Raw genomic sequence first — 27,928 nt, forward strand, 5'->3', positions numbered from 1 at the left:
GCTCCACTAGCTATTAGAGATATGCAAATAAAATCTACTATTTTATGAATGACTGCTATTAAACGAACAGGAAACTACAAGTATTGGAGGGGATATGGGGAAACTGGAACATTCACTGCTAGTGGGAATGTAAAATGGCACAGCTGCTCTGGAGAAGGATTTGGAGGTTCTTTAGGAAATTAAGCACAGAGTTGCCTTACCACCAGCAATTCCATTACTGAAGATATACCCCACAGGCCCGAAAGCAAGGATGAAAACAACATTTGCACACCAACGCTCATAGTGGCATTTTTCACAATTGCCGAAAGATGGGAACGACACCAAGTGTCATCAACAGATGAATGGATAAACAAAACATGGGATATACATACATAGGAGGGGATATTATTCAGCAATAGGAAGGAATAAAGTCCTAAAGCATGTGACAACATGGATGAACACTGAGGACATTTTATTAAGTGAAATAAGCCAGACAGAAGGCCAAATACTGTATGATCTCACTGATATGAACTAACTATAATATATAAGCTCACAGACATAAAATCTAGAATATAAATTGCCAGGATATAGAATAAGACCAAAAAAACACCCGCACCGGGTGCTGGGGCCAGTTTGACTTTATTTCCGGACCTCACCTTCAGGTCTGGCATCAGGCCTGCGGGGTTGGACCGGGGTGGGTGGGAATACCTTGGGGGGGATACTGAGCAGAGGGGAGGGCTAGGCCAGTTGGGTGGGGGTCCGGGGTGAGGCTGGATGGCTGGAGCGTGGCAGCCGCGGTGTCCACTGCTGAGGATCTGAAGGGTGGCGCCTCGGGGCTGCGGCGGGCTGGCGGTGGAAATACGCACTGGATTCCGAAGCCTTAAAGTATGAAATAAAATACTGTAAGATATTTCATGAACATTTTTATGTCGATTACATGTTCACATGATAATACATACGCTGAATTAAATAAAAAATACTATTCAAATTAACGTCAACGGTTTTCTTTTCCTTTCCTTAATGTGGCTGCTGGACAAAGTAAAGGCAAAGCCCCATAGGCGGCTCCTGTCCTATTTCCCACGGACGAGGGTGGATCCCTCTTGCTCCCATGCATGAGTGAGGGTGGGGGTTGGGCTGAGGGCTGGGCCACCATTGCGCTTCCTCACGAGACCTCCAGGGGCCAGTGGCAGTGGAAAGGGGGCGAGACTTGACCGCTCTAGGGGTGGAGCCACAAGGGGCTGGCTGTGGGGGGTGGAGGGCGGGCTCCCAGAGGTGGTGCGGTCCCCTGAGGGCTGAGGATTATCTTCCGACCTCCACGCTCAGGGACCAAGAGGGTGGTGGGAGGGGTGGCTCTCCCCTCTCCATCCCTGGAGGCTTCATTTTCAGCCACTCATATCTGCCGGTCCTATCGGGTGAAGAATAACATGATGATTCGTTTTTTGTCTTTTTCTTTTAGCAACATTCTCTGGCCAGAGTTTCTTGGTTGTTTCAGCAGACTGGGGGCTGCAGGGACCCAAGGAACCTGGGTCTCAACTAATCCAGTTGGGTGGATTAGTTCCTTGGGAAGCTCCCTGGCAAGTCCTCTAGGCACCCCAGGTCCCAGAGACCCCGCACCCCACACGCCCCAGACATGGATACCTGGAGCCAAAAGGGACGCTGGAGATCAGGCCTCACCTGGGTGACAGGGTTTGGACCTGCCCTGCGGCCTGGCACCTCAGGTTTAGAAAGCACCCCCAGGCTTTTGTTCCCTCTTCTCTGCTAAGAATTTCTTCTGCAGCTGGGCTAGCCAGGGGGCTTGAAGGGAACAAGGTACTGTCAGTTTGCTGTGGGGATTGTTTATATCCTCTGGGCTGAAAAAAGAAGTATGAGAAAACCTTTTTAGATAGTGCTGAGGATTTTCCCTTGGGTAGGGCCAGTCCCAAAGAAAGGATGCAGTCAAGTCTTTGGAAGGATGGATGAGTCATTTTGAGAATCTCAACCACAAACAAAGACCTGAAACTTGCCCTGGAGGAGATATCCCTGCAGAAAAGAAAGAAGGAATTAAGGGCTGTTGAGAACCCTTGACTGGGGAAGAGTTAAAGGAAAGGATTACCATTGCCTCCTCAAGAGGTTGAGGCCCAGGACAAACCAGGGATTCCAGGCCCCCCAGGCTTTAAATTCTGGGCCCTTGGTTCAGTGGATGGCCCTTCATTTTTCTGCAAGTCTTTACTTAAATGTCACCTCCTCATTGATGCTTCCCCCATTTTAACTGAAATTGCCACTTCCTCCCTTTCCCCTTACACACTTCATGGACCTGTCTCTCCTTTACTTTCCATCTTAGCATTTATCATCTAACAGACCATGTATATATTTTTTTGCATGGGGAGGCATTGGGAATTGAACCCGGATCTCTGGCATGGCAGGCAAGAACTCTGCCACTGAGCCACCATCGCCCACCCCATGTATTTCTTTTTGAGTTTGCTCATTATGTTTAATTTGTATTAGGCAGATCAAACTGTATTTTTCCTTTTGTGTCCGTCTTATTTCACTCAACATAATGTCCTCAAGGTTCACCCATGTTATTGCATATTGTTCTAGTTTGCTAGCTGTCAGAATGCAATATACCAGAAATGGAATGGCTTTTAAAAAGGGGAATTTAGTAAATTGCTAGTTTACAGTTCTAAGGCTGAGAAAATGTCCCAATTAAAACAAGTCTGTAGAAATGTCCAACAAAGACATCCAGGGAAAGATACCTTGGTTCAAGAAGGCTGATGAAGTTCAGGGTTTCTCTCTCAAGTGAGAAGACACATGGTGAACAAAGTCATGGTTTCTCGCTCATCTGGAAGGGCACATGGCGAACACAGCATCATCTTCTAGCTTTCTTTCCTGGCTTCCTGTTTCATGAAGCGCCCCAAGAGCGCTGGCTGATGGACTTTCTGCTTCGTGGTGCTGCAGCATTCTCTGCTCTCTCTGAATCTCCTTCATTCTCCAAAATATTTCCTCTTTTATAGGACTCCAGACCCATCCAAATGGGTGGAGACATGTTGTCACCTAATCCAGCTTAACACCCACTCTTGATTGAGTCACATCTCCAGGGAGATGATCTAAGTGCAGTTTCAAGCATACAGTACTGAAAAGGGATTAGAAGAAAAGGCTGACTTTACAAAATGGGATTAGGATTAAAACATGGCTTTTCTAGGGTACATATATTCTTTCAAACTGGCACGCATATATCAGTACTTCATTTCTTCTTACAGCTGAATAATATACCATCCTACACACACACACACCATGTTCTGTTTATTCATTAACCAGTTGCACACTTGCGTTACTTCTATCTACTGGCAAATAATGGAGTAAATAGTGACTCCATGAACATTGGTGTGCACATGTCTGTTTTCGTTCCTACTTTCAGTTCTGCTGGGTATTTACCTAGCAGCTGGATTGCCAGAATGTGGCAATTCTATGCGTAGCTTCCTGAGGAACCAGCAAGCTGTCTTCCACAGTGGTTATACCATTTTACAGTCCAACCTGCAGTTAATGTCTTTCTATTTCTCCATATGCTCTCCAATACTTGTAATTTTCTATTTGTTTAATAGTGGTCATTCTGGAGGTGTGAAATGATGTCTCATTGTGGTTTTGATTTGCTTTTCCCTAATAGCCAATAATGTTTAGCATCTTACATGTGCTTTTTAGCCATCTATATTTCTTTTCTGGAAAAATGTCATTTAAGTCTTTTGCCCATTTTTAAATTGGATTGCATATCATTTTATTATTGAGTTTTAGAATTTCTTTATTTATTCTGGATAGTAAATCCTTTTCAGATATGTGATTTCTAAACATTTTCTCCCATTGAGTAGGCTGCTTTTTCACCTTTTTGACAAAGTCCTTTGAAGCACAGAAATATTCAATTTTGAGGCATTCCCATTTATCTATTTTTCCTTTCCTTACTTGTATTTTGGATGTAAGGTCTAAGAAACCACCTCCTATTAGAACATCTTGAAGATGCTTCCCTACAGTTTCTTCTAGGAGTACTGTAGTCCTGGCTCTCAAATTTAGGTCTTTAATCTATTTTGAGTTAATTTTCAGAGAAGATATGAGATAAGAGTCCTTTTTCATTCTTTTGGATATGGATATCCAGTTCTTCCAGCACCATTTGTTGAAGAGACTGTTCTGTCCCGGTTGAGTGGACTTGGCAACCTCATCAATGACCAATTGATCGTAAATGCACTGGTCTATTTCTGAACTCTCAGTTTGGTTCCATTGATAAAAATGTCTATATGCCAGTACCAGGCTATAAGCAGCAGCTTTGTAATATGCTTTGAAGTCAGGAAGTGTGAGTCCTCCAACTTTGTTCTCCTTTTTCAAAATGTTTCAGCAGTTTGGGGCTCAATACCCTTCCAAATAAATTTGAGGATTGCCTTTTCCATTTCTACAAAGGCTGTTGAAATTTGGAGAGGGGGATTGTGTTGACTCTGTAAATCAATTAGGGTACAATTGACATTTTAGTGCTATTTGGTCCTCCAACCAATGGACATGGAATGCCCTTCCATTTATTTAGGTCTTTAGGTCTTTGATTTCTTTTAGCAGTGTTCTGTAGTTCTCTGAATACATCCTTGGTTAAATTTATTCCTACATAGTTGATTCTTTTAGATGCTTAGATTTTTTTTCTTGCTTTCCTCCTCAGTTGCTTTTTCCTAGTTTATAGAAACACTGTTGATTTTTGCAGGTTGATTTTGATTCCTGTCCCTTTGCTGAACTTGTTTACTAGTTCTAGTAGTTTTGTTGTAAATTTTTTTGACCTTTCTATATATAGGATCCTGTTATGCAAACAGTGTAAGTTTAACTTCTTTCTCTCCAATTTGGATGTCTTTTATTTCTTTTTCTTGCCTAACTGCTCTGGCTAGATCTTCCAGTAGTGTTGAATAACAGTGGTGGCAGGGGGCATCCTTCTCTTATTCTCAATCTTAGAGGGAAAACTTTCAGTCTTTCACTATTGAGTGTGATGTTAGTGTGCTGGTCTGAATGTGTGCTGGACCCCAGAAAAGCCTCATTGAACATTGCTGGGTGGAAGCATTTTGATTGTTTCCATGGAGATGTGACCCACCCAATTGTGGGTGGTAACTTTTGATTAGATGATTTCCATGGAGGTGTGTCTCCACCCATTGAAGGTGGAGTTGCTTACTGGAATCCTTTAAAAGAGGAAAGATTTTGGAGAGAGTCCCTTTTTGGTAGAGCCATGAGAAAGCCAGCAGACACCGCCATGTTCGCCATGTGCCCTTCCAGCTGAGAGAGAAACGTTGAACGTCATCGGCCTTCTTGAACCAAGGTATCTTTCCCTGGATGCCTTAAATTGGACATTTCTATAGACTTGTTTTAATTGGGACATTTTCTTGGCCTTAGAACTGTAAACTAGCAACTTATTAAGTTCCCCTTTTTAAAGGCCATTCCATTTCTGGCACATTGTATTCTGGTAGCTAGCAAACTAGAACAGTTAGCTGTATGTTTTTCATGTTGAGAAAATTTCCTTCTATTTCTATCTTTTGAACTGTTTTTTTTTTTTTTCAAGAAAAGACGCTGGATTTTGACAAATTCCTTTTCTTATCAATTTGAGATGACTGTTTTTTTTTTTCCCTTCAATTTGTTAATGTGTATTACATTAGTTGATTTTCTTGTGTTGAACCAACCTTGTATACCTGATATAAAATGCACTTGGCTATGGTATAATCCTTTTAATATTATAAATATTAAATATATTTATTTATGTTGAATTTGATTTGCAAGTATTTTATCAAGGATTTTTGCATCTATATTCAGTAGAGATTAGCCTACAATTTTCTTTTCTTGTAGTATCTTCAGCTGACTTTGGTAATTAGGGTGATGATGGCTTCATAGAATAAGTTAGATAATGTTCCTTTCTCTTTAGTTTTTTGGAAGAATTTGAGCAGGATTGGTATTAATTCTTCTTGGAATGACAGGTAGAGTTCATCTGTGAAGCTATCTGGCCTTGGGTTGTTGTTTGTTGGGAGGTTTTTGATGACTGATTCAATCTCTTTACTTGTGACAGGTTTGTTGAGGTCTTCTGTTTCTTCTAGAGTCAGTGTGGGTTCTGCATGTGTTTCAAGGAAATTGTCCATCTCATCTAAGTTGTCTAATTTGTTGGCATAAAGTTCTTCATAGTATCCTCTTAGGAGCTTTTTATTTCTGTGGGGTCAGTAGTAATGTCCCATCTCTCATTTCTGATTTTTATTTATTTGCATCTTCTCTCTCTTTTTTTCTTTGTCAGTCTAACTGAGGGCTTATCATTTTTATTGATCTTATCAAAGAAAACTTTTGGTTTTGTTGATTCTCTGTATTGTTTTTTCTCGATTTCATTTATTTCTGTTCTAGTCTTTGTTATTTCTTTCTTTTGCTTGCTTTGGAATTAGTTTGCTGTTGTTTTTATAGTTCCTCCAAATGTCCAGTTAAGTCTTTGATTTTAGCTCCTTAGACACTTAAAGCTATAAATTTCTCTCTCAGCACTATCTTCCCGGCATGCTATAGTTTTGATAGGTTGTGTTCTCATATTCATTTGTCTTGAGATATTTACTGATTTCTCTTGCAATTTCTTCTTTGATCCAAGGATTGTTTAAGAGTATGTTGTTTACATCCATATATTGATTTCTATCTTCATTCTTTTTTTCTTTTTTCTTTTTTTTTTTTGTATGCTATGTGGTGGGGGATTTCATTCCATTTTGTTAAGAGAAAATGCTTTGTATAATTTCAATCTGTTTAAATTTTAAATTTATTGAGACCCATTTTGTGACCCAACATGTGGTATATCCTTGAGAGTGATCCATAAGCACTTGAAAAGAATATATATTTTATTATTTTGGCATGTGGTATTTTGTATCTGTTAGGTCTAGATCATTTATTATATTATTTAAATTTTCTGTTTCCTTACTGATCCTCTAACTAGATGCTCTATCTATTAATGAGAGTAATGTATTGAAGTCTCCAACTATTATTGTGGAGATGCCTAATATTCCCTTCAGTTTTGCCAGTTTTTGCTGCATGTCTTTTAGGGCACTCTGGTTAGGTGCATAATATTTATGATTGTTATTTCTTCTTCCTTGAGGGATGACCCCTTTAATTAATATATAATGTCCTTCATTGTCTCAAATCATTTTTGCATGTATTTTATTTAGCTTGTTGACTATGTGTTTTTCCCACCAGAGTGTAAGACTTGTGGTCAGGGACTGAAACCTGGCATTTAATTCAATTTTAAATGAGGTCTTTCAACTTTTAACACAGCATAAGATAGGAATCTACCACCACTCAATGCAACATCATGTAGATTGCAGAAAGCAGATATCAACCTCAATGTCCAACAACAGGGGACAGATTAGAGAACATGGCTGCAGAGAACAGGATTCTTGGCCACTGCTAAATATATATATATAATAGTGTAAAGATTCTTAAAACATGCTCCACATATTATTTTCATAATACAAAGAAATATTGACATTTACACTGGTAGCACAAAAATAATAGTGGTTAAAACTGATGCCTTCTTCATGGTACTGGACTATACTGTACTAGGAGTTACAAAAAGAAAGAAAACAAAACAGAGGGATTCAGATTACCTGACAGGCACCACAGAGGGGAGAAGGCAGTGGTATGATTTAAGATCCTAAGCAAGAAAGGCTTCCAGCCAAAAATCCTTTATCTAAACAAGTTGTCCATTAAGGTTGAGGGAGAGATTAAAATTTTCAAAGACAAAGATTGAGAGAACTAGTCAACAAGAGACCTGCCCTACAAGAAATACTAAAGGGAGTTCTGTCAGTTGAAAAATAGAAGACAGGGGAGGAGGACACAGAATTGAAGAGTACCGGTAAAGGTAATTCAAAGGATAAAAAGAGAGAGAGGGAAAAGAATATATAGATCTGAAAAATAAAAACTAAAGAATAGGATGGTAGATTCAAGAACTGCTTTTACAGTAATAACTTTGAATGTTAATAGACTAAACTCACCAATTAAAAGATACAGTTTGGCAGAATGGATTAAAAAATAGAGCCCATTTATGTGCTGTTTACAAGAGACACATCTTAGTCCCAAGGATACAAATAGATTGAAAGTGAAAGGATGAAAAAAATGTTTTATGCAAGTTGTAATCAAAAGAAAGCAAGAGTTGCAATACTAATATCAGATAAAATAGACTTTAAAGGTAAAGACATCATAAAAGACAAAGAAGGATACTACATATTAATAAAAGGGACAATTCACCAAGAAGAAATAATAATCATAAGTGTTTACACCACCAATAAAGGAGCACCAAAGTACATGAGGCAAACGCTGGTGAAACTGAATGGAACTATAGACATTTCAACAATAATAGTGGGAGACTTCAAAACACAACTCTGTATTATAGATAGAACAATCAGACAGAGAATCAACAAGGAAATAGAGAACCTAAACAATGTGATAATATAATTAGATTTAATAGACATATACAGATTGTTACACCCCCCAAACACCAGGATATACATTTTTCTCAAGTGCTCATGGAATGTTCTCCAGGTTAGATCATATACTGGGACACAAAATAGGTCTTTATAAATTTAATAAGATTGAACTTTCACGAATATATGGAGATTAAGAACACACTCTTAAACAATCAGTGGGTCAAAGAAGAAATTGCTAAATATCTGGAGATGAATGAAAATGAGAATACAATTTATCAGAACTTATTGGATGTGACAGAGACAGTGCTGAGAGGGAAATTTATTGCCCTAACTGCATATATTAAAAAAGAAGAATGAGGGAGGGCCACAGAGGCTCAGTGGCAGAGTTCTCATCTGCCATGCTGGAGACCCGGGTTCGATTCCCAGTGCCTGCCCATGTTAAAAAAGAAGAAGAAAAAGAATGCGCAAATAGAGGACTTAATGGCTCATCTGAAGAAATTAGAGAAAGAACAGCAAACTAAACCCAAAGCAAATAGGTGAGAAATAACAAAAATTAAAACAGAAATAAATGATGTGGAGAACAAACAATCAATGGAAAGAATCAACAAAACCAAAATTTGGTTCTTTGAGAAAATCAGTAAACTTGATGAACTCCTAGCTAGGCTGATAAAGAAAAAAAGAGAGAGGATGCAAATAAACAAAATCAGAAATGGGGGGAGGGGGAGGGTTGTTTCCATGGACCCTGAAGAAATTTAAAAAATCATAAGAGGAAACTATGTGCAATTATACACCAACAAACTAGACAACTTAGATGAAATGGATGAATTCCTGGAAGCACGTGAATTATCTATAATGACTTGAGAAGAAATAGAAGATCTCTACAAACTGATTATAAGTGAAGAGATTCAATCAGTCATTAACAAACATCCTATAAAGTAAAGCCCAGGATCAGACAGCTTTTCACTGGGAAATTTTATCAAACATTCCAAAAAGAACTGACACCAGTCCTGCTCAAACTCTTCCCAAAAACTGAAGAAAAAAGAATGCTACATAATTCATTTTAGGAAGCTAACAATTACTCTAATACCAAAACTGGATCAAGATGCTACAGGAAAGGAAAACTATAGACCAATTTCCCTAATGAACATAGATGCAAAAATTCTCAATGAAATATTAACAAATGTAATCCAATAACACATAAAAAGGGCATGTCACAGTGGCTCAGCAGGCAGACTTCTCTCTGCCATGCCGGAGACCCGGGTTTGATTCCCAGTGCCCAGGCAAAAAAAAAGAAAAAAAACATTAAAAGAATTATATATCATCACCAAGTGGAGTTTATACCAGGAATGCAAGGGTGGTTCACTATAAGAAAATCAATCAACATAATACAGCACATTAACAAATCAAAAGGGAAAAATCATGTGATCTTCTCAATTGATGCTGAAAAAACATCTAGCAAAAATTTAGCATCCTTTTCTGATAAAAACACTTCAAGAGGTAGGAACCTAATGAAACTCCCTTAATATCATAAAGGGCATATATGAAAAACCCATAGTCAGCATATAACTTAATGGTGAGAGATGAAAGCCTTCCCCCTAAGATGGGGAATGAGTCAAGGGTACCCACTGTCATATGGTATTAGAAATTCTAGCTAAATTGATCAGGCAGGAGAAGGAACTAAAAGGCATCCAGATGGGAAGGAAGAAGTAAAACATTATTTGCAGATGACAGGATCTTATACTTGGAAAACCCTGAGAAATCTATGACAAAGCTACTTGATCTAATAAACAAAGTCAGCAAAGTGGCAGGATACAAGATTAATGTACAAAAATCAGTATATTTTCTATACTCTTCTAATTGAGGAGACAGTTAAGGGAAAAAAATTCCATTCAAAACATCATCAAAAGAATCAAATATCTAGGAATAAGCTGCATCAGGATGCCAAGGGCTTGTACACAGAAAACCATAAAATATTGCTAAAAGAGATAAAAAAAAAAACACCTAAATAAATGGAAAGACATTCTATGTGCATGGATAGGAAGGTTGAATGTCATTAAGATGTCAGTTCTACCCAAATTGATCTAAAGATGCAATGCAATACCAAATTCCAACAACCTAAATTAAAGACTTGGAAAAGCAAGTTATCAAATTTATTTGGAAGATGGTAATGAATGTACAACTATGTGATGATATTATGAGCCATTGATTGTATACTATGTATGGACTATATGTATGTGATGATTTGTCAATAAAAATATATTTAAAAAATTATGTGCATTGGAAAAAGACCTTGAATAGCTAAATATATCCTTCAAAAGAGGAATGAAGTGAGAGGACGAAGACTTCCTGATTTTAAAATTTACTATAAAGCCATAGTGGTCAAAACAGCATGGTATTGGCACAAAGATAGAAGTATTGGAATCGAATTGAGAGTACAGAGATAGACCACCTAATCTATGGTCAATTGCTCTTCATTAAGGCCCCAAATCCACTGAACTGGGACAGAAGAGTCTTTTCAATAAATGGGCATGGGAGAATTGGCTATCAATAGTCAGAAGAATGAAAGAGGACCCTACCTTACACTCTATACAAAAATTAATTCAAAACAAATTAAAGACCTAAATATAAGAGTCAATACCATAAAACTCCTAGAAAAAAATACAGGGAAACATCTTCTTCAACTTTATAGCCCAGGCACCAGCAATGAAAGAAAAAAATGATAAATGGGAACTTCTTAAAATTAAAAGCTTCTACATCTCAAAGGATTTTGTCAAAAAGGTGAAGAGGCAGCCAACTCTATGGAAGAAAATATTTGGAAATCACATATCAGATGGAGGTTTGATATCCTGTGTACATAAAAAAAATTATACAATCCAACAACAAAAAACAGACAACCGAATTATAAAATGGGCAAAGGATATGAATTGACATTTTTCCAAAGAGCATATACAATAGGTTAAAAAGCACATGAAAAGATGCTCATTTTCATTAGCTATAAGGAAAGTGCAAACCAAGATTACAAGGAGATATCAATCACCTTGCACTGTAAGAATGGCTGCTATTAAACAAACAGGAAACTATAAATGTTGCAGAGGATGTGGAGAAATTGGAGCACTTATTCACTGCTGGTGGGAATGTATAATGGTACAGCCCCTGAGGAAGACAGTTTGGTGGTTCCTCAGAAAAGTAAATATCAAGTTGCCCAATGACCCAGCAATGCCACTTCTAGGTATATACCCAGAAGAGCGGAAAGCAGTGACACAAACAGACATTTGCATACTGATGTTCACAGTGGCACTTTTCACAATTGCCAAAACATGGAAACAATCCAAGTGCCCATCAATGGACAAGTGGATAAACAAATTGTGATACATACATACAATGGAATATTATGCAGCAGTAAGACAAAATGAGGTCCCAAAGCCTATGACAACATGGATGAAACTTGAGGACATAAGGCTGAGGGAAATAAGTCAGAGACAAAAGGGTAGATACTGTATGATTTTGCTTTTATGATTCTGATAAAGGTGATTGCAAAGGTTTACACTGTAGAATACAGGGGACCTAGAGGTACACAGAAGTTAGAGACAGGGGCAATGAGGTTGAACTTAAATGTAAGGGAATGGAGAGAAATGATGGTAGCAAATTAGTGGGGTTATAAGTAACATTGCCAAATTGAAGGTGAATATGATCAAAAGGGAATGTACAGTGCCATGCATCCCACCTATTAACTCTACCATTATGAGTAAGGTCTCACATGAACTCCTTCAAAGATTTGATCTTATACAAAGAATTAATAATAGAGGAGTATGGGGGAAAACTATATTGTATGCTTTGGCCTATAGTTAATGGAAAGACAGTAACAGTACCACAGCAACACCAGGGTTAAAAATTGAGGGGAATATATATATATATGATGGAATATGGTGCGGCTACCAGATGATGTCCTGAGGCATGCAACGAACTGAATGAACCTTAGGGACAATGTGTTGTGCAAAATAAGTCAGAGCAAAAGAACAAATCTGCTTAAGGTCTCTTTCAGAAAATACTTTTAAGAAAATTTCTAAGAATATCAAAAATTTCTAGGTTCTGAGACACTGAGCAGTCTTGATATTAGCTGGTATTTCCCTGGACCTTTGAGAACCTCTGTGACATCTAAGATTTGGAGGTGGAGCTCTGCAGCTCTGAAAGTCAGCATTGCTAGTCACAATGACAAAGTAACCGAAAAAGCCAGCAGGCTTCAAAAACGAAGCAGATCTGGTTGGGACTAAGGGAAATCATAACACAGGGCAAAGGGTAATAGGGTGTGTTCTCAGAGCTTCACCTGCTGTATGAGAGCAAAGGCGGAGAGGTTTATTGTGTCAAGAACCTAAATTTTCTGAACTTAAATGTTAATAATCCAACTCAACCTGTCTAGATAGCTCATTTAAACAATTCAAGCACATGGAGCTCAGAATGGGAACGAGGCCCTGTAATTCTATAGAGCTTAATGTAATACCCAGAGACCCCAAATGCAGCTTAGTTTGTTATTTCTTTGTTGACACAGTCATTATATTCTTCATTTCGTGTACTCCCGGGTGAAAGCAAAAATTTAGTGTCACTTAATGTCCTTGATGAAGCAGTAAAAAACATATATCAATGTTTATTAAATGTTGGTCCTTGATTGCACATCTCTTTAATCTTAGGTGTGGTGAAATGGCAAGCACCTTTAAAGGATTCTGAAATGGGAAGTGAATTTAAAGCACGTGGAAATATGATACTATCTCAAGGAAAAACTGCTGTACAATTGTTTGCTCTCTGAACCCAACGAGCCCCCTTCTCCATGGATCACCACTTTTACCTGAGAGAAGGACTGACAGACAACTGTGCTTATTCACAATTGGGTATTTGGAGACACTTGAAACATGAACAAGGTGAGACTGTCATTTCAATTATTTGCTGTCAATAATAAAATTTGAATTTCAAGCTCAAATTAGGATTTTGAAAAACTTGTATTTGTTTTTCCTGTGAACTGCACAGTTTCCTGAAGGCTTTCCTGTGATTAATGAATGTCATCTTGTAAGATTATATAAATGAAATGTGTTAACATGGGCAGTGCATAATGCTTCAAAATTATGCATAGATCAACGATCCATTGACTGTGCAAGATAGTATGAAAAGTTTGTTCGCATGCTTTCAGATTCCACATGCAAGCAATCTTCAAGAGACTACCACATGTCCAAGTTCTGGTGTAGCATCAGAGAAGAATACTCATTATTATCTGAAAAAGGCTGTTCAAATACTCTTCCTTTTTACAACCATGCAGCCATCTGTGTGGCACCTGGATTTTCTTCAGATTCTTCAATCAAAGCAACAAATGGCAACAAACCCAATGCAGAGGCTGATATGTGGAATCTAGCTGTTTTCTATAAAGCCAGACATTAAAGAAATTGGCAGAAATGTAAAACAATGCCTTTCTTTCTAATGTTATGCTAACATATAATGGGTTTATTGTTATTTTTAATAATAGCCTTATTGAGATATAACACACATGCCATAAACTCCATCCTTCTGAAGTGTAACAATTCAAAGGTTTTTATTATATTCCTGGCATTGTGTAACCACCACCATTATCTAATTTTAGAATATCTTCAATTAAATGTGGGGCTGCACAAAGGAGATTTTAGAATGAGCACCTGGCATCAATAATTAAGGCCTAGCAATAATTTTGGAAGTCAGAGTCTCTTTCTCTATAGCAAATCAAAATCCTGACATTTGGACTTGTTTAAGAAGTTGATAATTCAAAAATAGGTGGGGGTGGGGGACACACCCCCAGTTTCTGCTTCCTTAGAAGGGTTCTTTTCTTTCTGGAATTTCCTTTATTCAGACTTCTTTGTATCTTTAATTAAAAATATGACTTGCAGGTTAGCACTTTCCAGCCCTTCTGGACTGTAAGGGCTGAAAGATGTGTCAGCTCTGCCGATGCCACAGAGCTAGAGGAGACTCCATCCTGGAGGGATTTCCAGGGGCAGGGCTGGCAGATTGCATGTTGACAGGGTGGCTGCAATGATATATATCCATCTCATGTGCGCTTCTGACCCGTGATGCTGATTCTCCAGTCAACAGCCCCCACTGAGAATGCCCACTGGGAATGCCCATCAGACATAGCAGGGACTGAATCTGCCCCAGCCCTTGAGCTCACTCCATTGATGCCAAGTGGGTTAGAGAAGAGCTTTCTCCACGCAGCTCTGCCCAAATCACAGATTTGTGAGCAGAATAAATGTTGTTGTGTTGCATAAAGCCACTGAGTTTTGATCTTTTTTGCAGGTGTCCTTATCAATTTATTTTTGTAACAAAAATGAACATTGAAAGGCAATGTTTTTACTTATTTTAAATAATGTTTCGGTTCAAAAGAATTTTTTTCATTTTTAATAAAATAATTTCCACTAAATTGAAAATGGATTTCTTTTTCTTTTACTGAAAAGCTGCTGGATAACTTATCCATTAAAAAATTTAAAATTTGTAGCACGTGTAGAAAAAAATACGTCTCTTCAGTTATTATATAAAGATTCTTGGCAGATTTTAGTAGCCCATTATGTGTCCTTTTAGGCAATGTCAGCTTCCTAAACTAAATTATCTTTTAAATTTAAAAGGTACCTGGTGGCCAACATTGGACCTTAGGATTCAAGACTTTCATTTAAAATTTTTTTGCACAGACACGACGAGACTGAAAAATCAATTAAATTTAAAAAGGATGAAGAAATATAATGATTTGCTATAGCAAACAACATCTTTTCTATTACTGCAAGTCTTCCCCAGGGAATTTAGAAAGTGCATCAGTTAAATATGTCTGTAGGACGACTCCCAGGGATGAGACAGAACCGGCACTATGGGATGGGGAAAGCGTACTTGACCCAAAGGGGAAAGAGAAATGAGACAAAATAAAATCTCAGTGGTTAAGAGATTTCAAACAATCGAGAGGTTATCCAGGAGGGTATTCTTTTGCAGTATATGGATATTCCTTTTTAGTTTATGATGTAACACCATGACTGGAGGGAAGTACCTGAAACTGTTGAGCTGTGTTCCAGTAGCCTTGATTCTTGAAGAGGACTGTGTAATGATATAGCTTTTACAATGTGCCTGTGTGGTTGTGAAACCTTGTGTCTGATGCTCCTTTTATCCAAGGTATGGACAGAGGAGCGAAAAAAAAAAATAAAAAACAAATAAATCATCGAGGGAGATAAAGGGTAAAAATTGGATAGATTGAAATACTGATGGTCAATAAAAGAGAGGAGTAAGGGATATGAGATGTAGGAGTTATCTTTTTCTTTTTCTTTCTTTTTCTGGAGGGATGCAAATGTTCTAAAATGATCATGGTAAAGAATACATAACTATGTGATGATATTGTGAGACATTGATTGTATAATATGGTTGGACTTATGTGTGGAATTTCTCAATAAAAATATTTTTAAAAAATGTCTGTACATTTTTTTTGGGGGGTGGGGTGCATGGGCCAGGAATAAAATCCAGATCTCCTTCATTGCAAGCAAGCCGTCCAGCACTGAATCACCCATGCATGCTGTCTGTACATTTAAAACCTTAACTTGTCAACAGTGAGACATTTTAAATATTTTGAATTAAATTCTATAGCACAAATATAATTTACCATACTTCGCACAGAAAAATTACATCCAAAATATAATTTTAGATATAATATAAAAATACATATATTTTCTCTCATCACTGGAAAAGGTATTGGCAGTTTCCAGCATGATGTAACAAGTCAAAAGAACTAAACCCTTCAAATGATTATCTGTCTATAATTAGTTGCCACTCTCTTTACTTTAGCTATCTAGTTGTCCATAACAAATGGCTCAAGCTAGAGAACTAACCCTTCCAGGAGCCCACATGCAGATTTTCATATCGGTAACCATAATCGTTCCAAACTGGTTTAATTCTGGGAATTCATTACAATATTTAAAAATCATTGTGTAAGAAAGCCTTTAGATTTTAACACACATTGAGTCAAACATCTCAAGTAAATACAGGGTCAAAAGCATGACAAAGAGTCATCAGGTGTCCTCAGGGCAGCACCTCCCACACTCTCTACACATTTCTTGGCTTGTTTTTTAAAAGTCCACATATTCCCGGACCATGCACCTCACCCAAAATACAAAAACAAAAAGAATCCATGTACATCCTAGCAAGTACATAATAACCCTCCACAACACGGGGCTCAACTATATCTAGGACTTTAAAAGCCCCGAAGTAAATTGTATCTTGATCTGGATTTAGTAAGGAGGAACTGGATACCACGATGTTTATTTCTTCACCAGATCGCAGCTTTAAAAAATCCTCCAACGTTTATGGAATAAAAATGGAATTCAGAATTTCCTGACTAGCATTTGGTGCTTCCTCCCTTCATCGGGGTATGAGAACTAGGGATTCTGACGCTGGTTTTGGTGACAAGCACCATCAGCTGAAGGTTCTCTGTTACCAGGTTTGCTGAAGTTTCATGATGTGGAGAACAAATGTTGGCAAGCAGGTTGTTTTAGTTTCTTAAAGCTGCCAGAACTCAATATACCAGAAATGGAATGGCTTTTAAAAAGGAGAATTTATTTAGTTGCAAGTTTACAGCTCTGAGGCAATAGAAATGCCCAAATTAAGGCATCCAGGAAAAGATACCTTCATTCAGGAAAGGCTGATGGGTCCAGAACACCTCTGTCAGCTGGGAAGGCACATGCTAATCTCTGCTAGCTTTCAATTCTCATTTTGATGGCTTCCCCAGGGGCGTTTTCCTTGTGCCAAAGATCTCTGGCTGTGTGGGCTCTGTTGGCACTAAGGCTTTTTCCAAAATGGTTCCCTCTTAACCCAGCTCCAGTAAGCAACCCCAACTTGAATGGGTTGAGTAGCATCTCCATGGAAACCATCTAATCAGAAGTTACCACCCACAACTGGGTGGGTCACATCTCCATGGAAACAACTTAATCAAAAAGATTCCATCCAGCACTGTTGAATGAGGATTAAAGAACATGGCTTTTCTGGGGTACACGACAGTTTCAAACTGGCACACAGGTAATAAAAGTCATTTTGGTTAAGTACTAGTTTTCCATTACTAAAAATCATATTGGAGATCTTTGCCCTGCCTCTGTCATGGTAGCTGTAGGAAAAACTCACTTTGGTGTGGGAACCTGATGGGATGCTGGTAGCATTGAGATGAGTGAAAAGGCTGAGTTTCAGGCTTGCTCCTCCTGGTTAGATCTAACCATAAACCTTCCACCATGGCTTTCTCTGTTTTGAGGTGCTGTGATCCAACAGTACGTTGCAATTCTTTTGGTATATCTCCTTGAAAGGCTCGTTTAATTTCATTGCATGAATCATGAATTTTGTGTCTTCCCTTTCCAATGTTGTGTGTTGCAAATCTGTGTTTACATGGAGTTTGAAAAAGCTCTTAAAACCGTCAGTGTCATCTTCTAATATTCTATTAGTCTCCATATGGGAAGATCAACTTGTTTTACAGGGTTTTCTCATACGTACCAGTTGCAGAGGCTGGAAGGCTTGCTTCCTCCTGGGCCAGCAGTGCTCTTTCTGGCTGGATGGGACTCCATGGTGTTCTTTCCTCTTCACATGGTGATTTCCGCAACTCTCGCTTTCTGGTTCCACTGACAGCCACTTAGTTTTAGGATGGTTTGTCACACAGCAATAGATAATGGAACAAGAGGTCTTGGAATTGACAATTTTCCCAAGTGAAGGGTGGGGACGAACCTCCTCTAGCAGCTCCCCAGGAAGGCTGGTGAAATAAATGAGCTCATGGGATGGCACAAAACACTTTTGAGTTTCTTTACAGCAGAACATCGGCTCACTCTCTCGTACTTCTTCATTAAAAAAAAAAATAGTGTCTAGTTTCTGATTACTACAGTTTTATATTCATTGTGAAAAATTCAGAAAAATAAGAATTTCAAAAAGAAAATTAAAATGATTGTGCTGCTAGCATTTCCAGCTGTTAATAATTCAGTGCTTTTCCTTTTAGTCTCTTTTTTTCTATGATAGAAAGTTATTTTACAGATAATGGCTTATATTTGCACAGATACATGATATTGGCCAAATGGTCACCAAACTTTCAGTTCCTTGCCAGGTACCCGGCTGGCCTTTGGAGAAGTTGAGCTGGAGGGCAGGGCTTTCTCAGCCGAACCGCGACTGTGGCTGTAACCCCCCTGGAGGGGTCACTAGCGAGGTGCTGAGACTTCCTTGCTTGGGACAGGCAGGTGTGGTCTGGCGCACAGTCTGGGTAACTACGGCTCAGTGGCCAGAGACTGGGAAGAGCTTAGGAAATGCTCCCACCCCCACCCTACCTCAGCGACAGAAAGGCCAGGTGGGGCACCTACTGGGACCCCTGCAGGTAATGTACATTTTGAGTGCTGCCCAGTTGACCACCCCATTAACATACGCATTGTGCAAAAAGCACTTCCTCATTTGGAGATGCTTAAGTTGAAAAACTGAATTGCATTCAAGATTCACTCTCTTTAACACAGAACATTCAACATTACATTTGTCCAAACCAAAAAAATATAGAAGGGAAAGCTTTTAGATCCTTTAAATAGAATTTGGACTGTTGTAAATGTCAGAATAAAAAAATGATCTAAATTCTTTTATTAGTACTGGCCAAAGTTTCTGGCTGATGGGGACCATTAAGGATGTTTACCCCGCCCTCCCCCCTTTTGGGTGAAATATGTCAAACCATAAAGTGCAGCTCCAGGATTTAATACAAAGGGACTCACTAGGGCACCTGGTCATCAAGTGGAGCAACCCATGAAGCACTTGAACCGTCTGTCAATGCCCATATGATTTCCTTGGGTATTGCCATTTCAAGCGTAAAACCTGAAATTAAACGGCTGCTTTCACCGGAGCAAGTCAGTAGGGATGTCCAATAGGGATGGGAAAAGATTTTATTTAATACTTTTATTTAAAAATAAAATAAAAATATATTTCAGAAAAAATGCATATTTCCCGAAATACCTTTTTAAAAATAACATTTCTTTTCCTTATCGGGCCCATGCCGATGGCCCGACTCCCCTCCCCTCCCCGCCTGCCCTACACAAGACCGTTTTCTGTGCGGCCAGAGGCGGGTCTCGGACGCCCACGGCCCGGCGGGTCCCGGCCACGCGCGCGGCCCTCGGCGCCCCAGGTCACCGCGGAGCGGGCCCGCGGGGGGCAGAGCCCTGTTTACTAGATTCCTTTCCACGCCCGGCTGCTGTGGCAACCATCCGCACCAGCTCTCCTTAGGGAAAATGACTTGTTTTCATGCTGTTTTGAAAAAAATGCTGGTTTGTTTGTTTATTTTCGAGCTTCTTACTTCCCCCTTCGCTCTGGCATGTTTCACGGGAAAAAAGCGGGAGCCGCCCAAGGCGCGGCTAACCTGGGGGCCAGAGCAGCCCGGGGCTGCTTTTTCTCTCTCTTTCGCTCTCTCATTTGTTTGTTTTTGGCAGTTTACGCTTATTTTTGGAAACCCTCATTTCTTTTCAATGGGTATTTGAAAAGCAACCCCGCGCCCCCGCGGACACCTCCCACTCCGGACCTACGGACCGGCCGGCGTTTCCCCTAGACGTCGAGGCTCGAGGGGTCAGCCCCGGAGGCGCCCGCCTCCCCCACTCGGCCTGTGCCGGGCCGCGATCGCCTCCCGTCGGGGTGTGGGGGGGGTCAGGGGAGAGGAACCGCCGGAACAGTCGTGAAGCTGCTCAGCTACCCTTTTGCTGGGGACCACACGGTCCCCGGGCTTCCTCGGAGCGGGACGGGGGTGGAAAGGTCGGAGCTGACCCAAGGGTCCACGCCCCATCCCAGAGGGGACGGAGGGGATCAGGATCCCGACCCAGCCGCGGAGCGGGCGGAGCCGGGCGGGGTCCCGGGAGCGCGCAGGCCGGACACCTGCAGCCTGGGGCCCGGCGGGCGGAATCCGGGCCAAGGCACCTCCCTAAAGCCGCGGCCCCGCCCCGGCCAGCCGGCCCGCCCGCTGTCTCTCCCAACCGCCCGCTGCCGCCACCTCGGCACAGCTGCCGCGGCGCCGCGAGCCCCGGAGGAGTTGCCGCTCGTCCGGTCCCGCGCTCGGTCTCGGTCTCCCGATTCGCCACCATGGCCAGCGAGGAGCTGGCGCGCGAGCTGCAGTTCCCGCTGCAGCAGGAGGCCGAGGAAGGCGGCCCGGGTGCTCCCCCGCCGGAGCTGTCCACCCGGGCGCCCGCGGCCGGTGCCGACACCGAGCTGAGCGCGCAGCTGAACCGGCGCCTGGACATCAGCGAGGGCGTCGCTCAGCCCCGCCGCTGCAGGGTCTTCAACCCCTACACCGAGTTCCCGGAGTTGAGCCGCCGCCTCATCAAGGACCTGGAACGCCAGTTCAAACTGTGAGCACCCGCGTCCCGGCCGTGCGCCCCGCGGGCCGTGCGCCCTGGGGCCGGGGAGGAAGGGAGGAAAAATGGGGGTCTTCCTGAACGCGAGTCCCGGGCCCCGCTTTGGTGAGAGGGAGTGAGGAAGGGGTGCAGGAGGGCGCACTTAGTATTTTGCGCCAACGCCCGCAGAACTTGTGCGCCCGGAGTCGGTCCCAACGCGGTCTGGGGAACGGGGCCGGGCTGGGAAACCCAGAGCAGGGGCCGCGGCTCTCCCTCTCCGAGCTTAGGGGTTCTCCAGGGGAAGCCAAGCCGGAGCCCCGCGCGCCGGGACCGCGCCCGCCGCTCGCACCCCTCAGCCCCCGGCGATCCGAAATTTGCTCCGAGCGCAACTTCTAGGAAAGTGAGACGGGGCCGCGCCTCTCTGCCAGCTTTAACTTTATTCCCCATGGGAGAGATTAGCCTCGAACTCCTTTCATCTTTTCAAACAAAAGGGGAAAGTTAATCCGTGGCTGCTGCGCGGGGGTGATGTACGAACCGGGTCTGAGAGCGGAGGGTTTGTTAAATTGGTAAAAGATTCAGGACGTTCCTCGAGCGAGCACGTCCGGGGAGCCCCCTGGGGGCGCTGCCCACCTTCCTGCCAGCTGGGCCAGAGGCGCCCTTCTGAGTCGGCCTTGGCAGCGCGCAGCGGTCTGGCGGCCGCTCACTCAGGTCCCGCGGGAGAGCGGGGAGCCGCCTGCCTGGCGCGACGTGCGCAGGGGAAGCCGCCCTGGGTCCCCGACGCTGCTGGCGCGACGCGAGCACCCGGCCTTGGAGGCAGGCGCGCAGACCCCATCTCAGCGGTCTTGAAGCCCCAGGCTTCACTGAGCCTCAGTTTCCTCATCTGGAGAGTGGGAGCAGTAATATAGCTCCTGCCTTTTAAGGCCATGCACCACTTTGCACACCGTCAGCGCCTAAAGGAGCTATTAATATTATTTCCAGAATTGGACCGAGACCGGAAAAATGCCTGCGGGAGCGGAGGCCGCCGGCCAGGTCATGCTTGGAGCGTTTGTAAAAGCGCATGGAATGTGTTTGTCCTCCGCGTGGAGGTTCTATTTAAAGGCTCTGTGGCCGGCTTCGCGCGGCTTCCGGAGCGCCGGCCCCTCCCGGAGGCAGCGCTGTGGTCCAGCCCCAGCCCCAGCCCCTGCCCAACGACAGCAGAAGCTGGACCCCCCGCAGCCTCCAGCGGGCCCTCTGCTTCCCAGACACCCTGATTTTCCCCTCCCGGATTCCAGGCACTTTGCCTGGCCTGCACACCTGGTGTGTCTGTTTTAGGGAATTTACGAAGGCCAAGTGGGTGCCAAAGAATGCCACTGGGTTGGAGATGGGAAAGCGATCAGTGAGACAATGGTTTGTCAAAGCCCCTTGGTTTTATTTGGGGTCTTGACTTTCCCCGAAGACTGCCCTGGTTGGCATCCCATGTCCTGACAGTCCATCCCAGGCCATCCTGATTCAGGAAGGGTGTCCTGGGGGAATGGCCATTCACCGTCATGTTGCTTTGGGTGACTTGAGTTCCTTTTGTTTCTCCTGCAAAACAATCTTGGAAGGGTAAGTTTGTTAGTTGACTGCCTAAGAGTAATAAACAAGAGTACACAAGGTCCTTTCTTGGGAGACCAAGTGAAGTGGCATCTGAGGGACTGAGCAGGAACAGGGTCAACCTAAGGGGAAGGCTGTGTGTGGTCTGGGGTCCTGGGAAAGCTGACAGTCCAGCCTTCTGCGAGGCACTTCTTTCTCCAGAGCTGCTGTGTCAGTCCGAATTCTGGGTTAGGTTTTCTGTCACTTGCAACCAAAATCGGCATAGACAAAAAGGGAATTAATTGGCTCATGAATCTAAAACGGCATTAGTGGCTTCAGGTATGGCTGGATCCAGGGGCATATATCATGTCTTCAGTGCTCAGGTTCTCTTTTCTCTTGAGTCAGCTTCCCCTGCGTCATCCCCAGTCTCACATGGCTCATCCCTGGTGGTGGTGGCATGGCCACGGCAGCTCCAGCCTGCGCAGCTGGGAGAAGAATGGCCTAGCAAAGGCCATTTTGTGTCTCATTGGCTCTGAACCAATTGCTGTGGCCAGGGAAATCCACTGCTGATTGTTGACTTGCTGGGCCTGAGCCATGTGCCCCATCCCTGGAGTGTGGAGTGCAGCCCAAGCTGGGACGTGGAGGGGGGAGGATTCCCAGAGGCAAATCTGGGCACTCGTGCCTGGCACATGGCAGTACCTGTAGTTGATGAACAGAATCCCACCCAAACCCCTGTTTACTGAGGGGCCCTAACGTGCCTCTGGTCATCTGGTCAGATCAGAGCAGAAGAGGCCATCTCCCCCAAAGCCTCAGCTGTCTTCCTTCCTGCCACCTTGAAGTGCCCTCTGGCCTACTGGCTGGTTCTGGGACCTTCTCTGCCAGAGCCGACCAGTCCAGGGGGAAACCTGCAGTGGGGCTTGGTGCTGTGGGCTTTGCTGACCTGCTCTGGCCTGGCAGTGCCATCTGTCCTACAGCTGACCTTCCCCAGCTTGCTGACACCTTCCTTGGCACCCAGCACAACCCAGCCGAATTTCCCACCGACCCACTTTCATGGTTTCTTCTGCTTCTGCCTATTGTCCTGTGGGATTGTTCTTGTTTTATACTTGAATAACTAGAAAATATATATATATATATTTAATCTAAGTCCTTTTGGAAACTTGATCATTCACTTTTCTTCAGATTGGCCCATCGTGCACCGTCTCCATGCCCACCCCTGACTCTTATTTGCAGCTGCCTTCGCCACTAGCTGAGGACTCGGACAAGGATGCCCTCCGTGGGGGCCTCCCGGGCTCCTCTGCTGCCCAGGTTGGGAGCTCTGGGGACTGTGCTGGCACCCAGCCGGCCAGCTGGTCATGGCCAGGCTTCTACCCCTAACTGCGACGTGGTCTCTTCCCCTGCTTCCCCCCCAACTTTAGTTTCTGTTCTTAAGTAAATAAACATAAACATGTTAAAAACCCTAGAAGATGCATAACACAGGAACTTGTTTTCCGCTGGGCTACTTTCCCAGTTTTATTGATTGCAGAAGCAGTACTGGGAGGCCTGTAAGAGCAGCGGTTTAGGAGTTGGACTTCCGGGGCTCGAACTCTGACTGCACCATTCGCTACCTGGCCGTTTACTTTGGACAAGAGCCCTGTGCCTCAGTGTCCCCATCTGTAACATGAGTTTAGCAGAGTACGTACAATTGCAGTAACTGTGGGGATTAAATATGTTAATGTATGTGAAGCACTTAGCTGCATGCCTGGCTTGTGGTGAGATTCCGACTGGGCATATTTTGGCCACTAATTTTTAAATGACCACATAGTTGTAATTCCGGTGGATGTGCACATTTTTGTGTTGTCCTTTTTTGTTTAATAATTCACAGACACTTTGTCATGTCCGATTGGTCCTTTGCAGTTGATTCAGTTGGTAGTTGGAGTTGTGGGGTGGCCATCTGGTCTCGGCGAGTAAGGGCTGGGTGCACTGCCCGCTGCCCTCTGCACCCAATGGAAGGGACTTTTAGCTCCACTCCCAGGCGAGGGAGAAGAGGTGGCCAGTCCAAACAGCACCATCGCTCTCTCCTCCTGGCCTCCTGACGGCTGGGGCTGGGGGCCAGAGTTGTTGACTTACCCAAAGCCAGCAGTGAGCCCAGCCCCCGACAGGAGGACACTCCATCCTCCCCCAAAGGCCAGTCCTTATTTAAATGCATTCGTCCATCCAACTACGAAAATAAAGCCAACATAAACCAGCTCCCTGCCCCCATCCCTCATCTTCCCTCCATGCCAGTACTTTCCTGCTTTCAGTAGGAATTTCATTTTTTTTTTTTAACGTGGGCAGGCACCGGGAATCAAACCTGGGTCCTCAGGCATGGCAGGCAAGCATTCTTACCTGCTGAGCCACTGTGGCCCGCCCAGAATTTCATTTTTAAGCAAGGGCTTCTAGATCCAGTTCTGATGTCACCTTCAAAACGTGAGCTCCCCCCTGAGTAGTCCAGGACTGAGTTACCTGCCCCCCAACCCCTACCCCTTTTTTTGTCTGGGGCTGGGTAGCTCAGTGCAGACACCTGCAATACATGCTTTGATCCTTTAAATTTGATTTTCCTTTTAAAGATGTATTTGCTTTGGGGTTTTTAAATATTTCCAATGTGTAAAAAAACTGGGTCCTGACCCAGACTGTGAGCTTCTTGGGTCTTTGGAGTGGGCATCCTCATGTTTCTTTCCCGCCACAAATGTGGCTGGCTCCGGAACGGTGTGTGGTGGGAGAAAGAGACTTTTCAATGAGCGTGGGGAAGCCAGAGGCGTTTTCAGCTCGGCCAGAGCAAGTTCACTCTCCAGTTCCAGGCGTGTTACTGGATAGCCTGAGCCAAGAGAATAGTGGCCTGATTTTCAGAGAAGAGTGAGAAGGCTCAGAAGAAACTGACTCTCCAGTGTGTCCGAGCCTGTAATGTGAGCTAGCTGGGAGCGGGCAAGGTTAGAGAGGAAAATTTAATTACCCTGCGCTTAAGCGGGGGCCTCTTTTAAGGGGTGGTGAGGTGGGCGGCCCTCAGGCTGGGGCCGGGGTAGCATCTTAGACTGCTACTGAGATGTTTCTGCAGATACCAAAAGCTCCTGGTTGAATTCCCCAAGGAGAGGTGGGAAGAGGCACTCCGGCCACGGGTAAGTGGTCTTTTTACTTTTATTGAGATATCTCTGTACCATGCAATCCATCCAGATTATACAATCAGTGGCTCACGATATCACCACATAGTTGTGTATTCATCGCCATGATCGTTTTTAGAACATTTGCATCATTCCAGAAAAAAGAAATAAAGAGAAAAAAGAAAAATATATACATCCCATACCCTTACCCCGCCCTCTCATTGATCACTGGTATTGCAATCTATCTACCCAATTATTTTACCCCTTCTTCCCCACCGCCACTATTTATTTATTTAGGACTTATTTTTTTTTTTACTCATTTGTCCATACCCTGGATAAAGGGAGCATCAGCCGTGCAATCGTGGAAGGTGTTTTTTTTTTAACCAAGAAGCTGAAATGGTGATGGCACAGATGCCCTGCCGACCCCTGAGTCCTGTCCCCGCATGACCCCCTGACACCAGAAAAGGCAAGGTAGCCTCAGACACTTCATTTATCATCTCCCAGGGCAGGGATGGCGCGGACTGGGAGGGCTGGGAATTTGCCAGAGAGGCGAAGGAGCCCTGCCAAGGGAGGGTTGCCGCCGAGGTGGAGGTGAGGCCCTGTGGTCTTCTGAGTGAACTGCTTTCAAGGTGGGAAAGATGGGTGGAAAGAAATGGAAGTTGGGTGCTTTTCCTCCCTCAGAGAAAAGCAAGAGCTTCTTATGCCCCCGGATGCAGCCTTAAGCAACAGTGGTTCCCCTTAGATTTAGAGATTCCCTCACCTAGACTGGGTTTTGGGCATTTGCCTGTGGCCTGAGTTGAGGCGTGGGGCTTGTCCTAATTCCTGGGGAGAGGGGCTCTCGGCTGCCCCTCTGTTTGGGGGGAGTTGGTCTCTGGTGGAAAGATAACCAGGACTGGGAGCTATTTCTTAGATGGACTGAAACCCTGGTTGTCTTTCTTTGCCCACCTGCATGATTGGAGAGGGGCTCTGCAGTTCTTGGCACGAGTTTTCTTTCTCCTCACTCCTCGCTCCCACCTCTCTCTCTGGAAGTTTCGTCCATTCTTATTACAGAGCCACGACGTTTTAGAATAACTTGAATTATGGGAATTTGAAATGGAGTGATGAAAAAGGATATTAAAATCTTACATTATGCCAAAATAAAGAAATTCCTCTCCCCTCTCCCTTGCAAGATTGATTTAAAGTTGTGTGATTTCAGGGGACTCTAACTTTGCTTATGTGTAAGCTTAGCCCTGTGTGCTCCCGTCCTGCTGGGAAAGGGAACTACCTTCTTCCCTTGATTTGGGGGAGTTTTGAATTACACTAGGATCAGCTCAGGAGTCGAGCGTAACCTCAAGGCTCTTGAATGTCTGGCTTCTGCCCGTGAATCTCAGATTCCTGTTGCCCACCATGTGTTCCTCTCGGGTGCTCACTCATGCCTACTTGCGTGCTGGCATGTGTCTCCCCACGTGTTCACATGCCTGCCTGCGTGCTCACACACACTCACAGACCCCCGGGTCCTTGTCTGCACAGACCTCCGCCTTTTGTGGGCCTTCTGGAACAAACCTCTGCAGCCTCCTGCTTCTGTGTCCTTTAAGTGTTGGAGACTGAGGGGCGCTGGTGGCCATAAGTCCTAGACCCTCCCTGTAAGGCCTGTGTAGAAGGAGAGCTTAGTTCTTGGATCGGGGACCGTGCCATCCTTTGGGGTGGAACCAGCCCTGCGACATGCCGAGGCACGGACTCTTGGTGACCCATTGGCTCCCAGGCCGCAGAGGCCTTTGTGACTCCTTCCCCAGTGCTCCCTGCCCTGGGCTCCATGGCAGCGCCGTGTGCTGACATCTGTCTGCTCCCATGGCACCACAGTGGTGAGCCTTTTTCCCACCCCTGACTGTGAGCATCTCATCCGTCCATTCAGCTGAGCGCCTGCCAGGTGCTGGGATGATACAGACTGAGCTCTGTGACCTTTAGAAGCTCACCAGACAGTGAGCAGGACCTAAAATGATGCTGCTTGACAGGACTTGAGGCAAGGCTCCCCAAAGCCAGCCACCGCCCATTAGCAAGCCGCGGTGTAGCTTATCAGAACCTGTGAGGACACCTGGGGCGGTATGAACTCAGGCTTTAGAGGCCAGAGATTCTGGTTTTGGGACACAGTCGGGTCTAGGAGGGGTCTGGGCCCCTAATGGAGGAGCCTCCAGGAGATGTTGAGGCTGGCGGAGGCTGGGGCAGTGGGGACGGTCAGCCTGAGGGCAGGAGGGGGGCAGTGAGGGCACAATAGAAGGAAGCCACTAATTTGGCTCACTGTAAAGAAGAAAGCTTTCTCGTGGTTGGAGTGGAGCACTGGGAAGAATTGTCTGGCAAGCTGGTGAGCTCCTTTCTGTGGGTTTCATCAGAGGATACGATGATTTGGCATGAGAGGTTTGCATGAAAAAATGGTTGAAGGGTCTTGGGAGACCAGACTGGGCTGTTTGACCTTGAAGCCTCCTTCCAGGCCAGAGGTGGACAAACTTGTTCTGTAAAGGGCTGGAGAGGA

The 27,928-nt window shown here is 43.9% G+C and overlaps 1 protein-coding gene, 1 long non-coding RNA gene and 1 pseudogene across 2 annotated transcripts in view; 1 reads left to right on the forward strand and 2 right to left on the reverse strand.

Moving 5' to 3' along the window:
- Positions 1-658: 658 nt before the first annotated feature.
- LOC143676633 (uncharacterized) lies at positions 659-27,195 on the reverse strand. Its single transcript, XR_013172228.1, has 4 exons — positions 26,884-27,195; positions 26,368-26,493; positions 1,654-1,829; positions 659-858 (listed from the first exon to the last, which is right to left on the reverse strand). It is a non-coding gene; the product is annotated as an uncharacterized LOC143676633 (long non-coding RNA).
- On the reverse strand, positions 1,954-17,876 carry LOC143676862 (tumor necrosis factor ligand superfamily member 11 pseudogene; annotated as a pseudogene).
- Positions 20,447-27,928, forward strand: part of EFHD1 (EF-hand domain family member D1) — a 69,060-nt gene continuing 61,578 nt past the window's right edge. The window contains exon 1 of the mRNA XM_077152065.1: positions 20,447-20,773. Within this exon, the coding sequence (XP_077008180.1) occupies positions 20,508-20,773 (266 nt within the window). The 5' untranslated portion in view covers positions 20,447-20,507. The remainder of the gene's footprint in view (positions 20,774-27,928) is intronic.

Source organism: Tamandua tetradactyla, chromosome 3 (genome assembly GCF_023851605.1).
Source record: "Tamandua tetradactyla isolate mTamTet1 chromosome 3, mTamTet1.pri, whole genome shotgun sequence".
Lineage (NCBI taxonomy): Eukaryota > Metazoa > Chordata > Mammalia > Pilosa > Myrmecophagidae > Tamandua > Tamandua tetradactyla.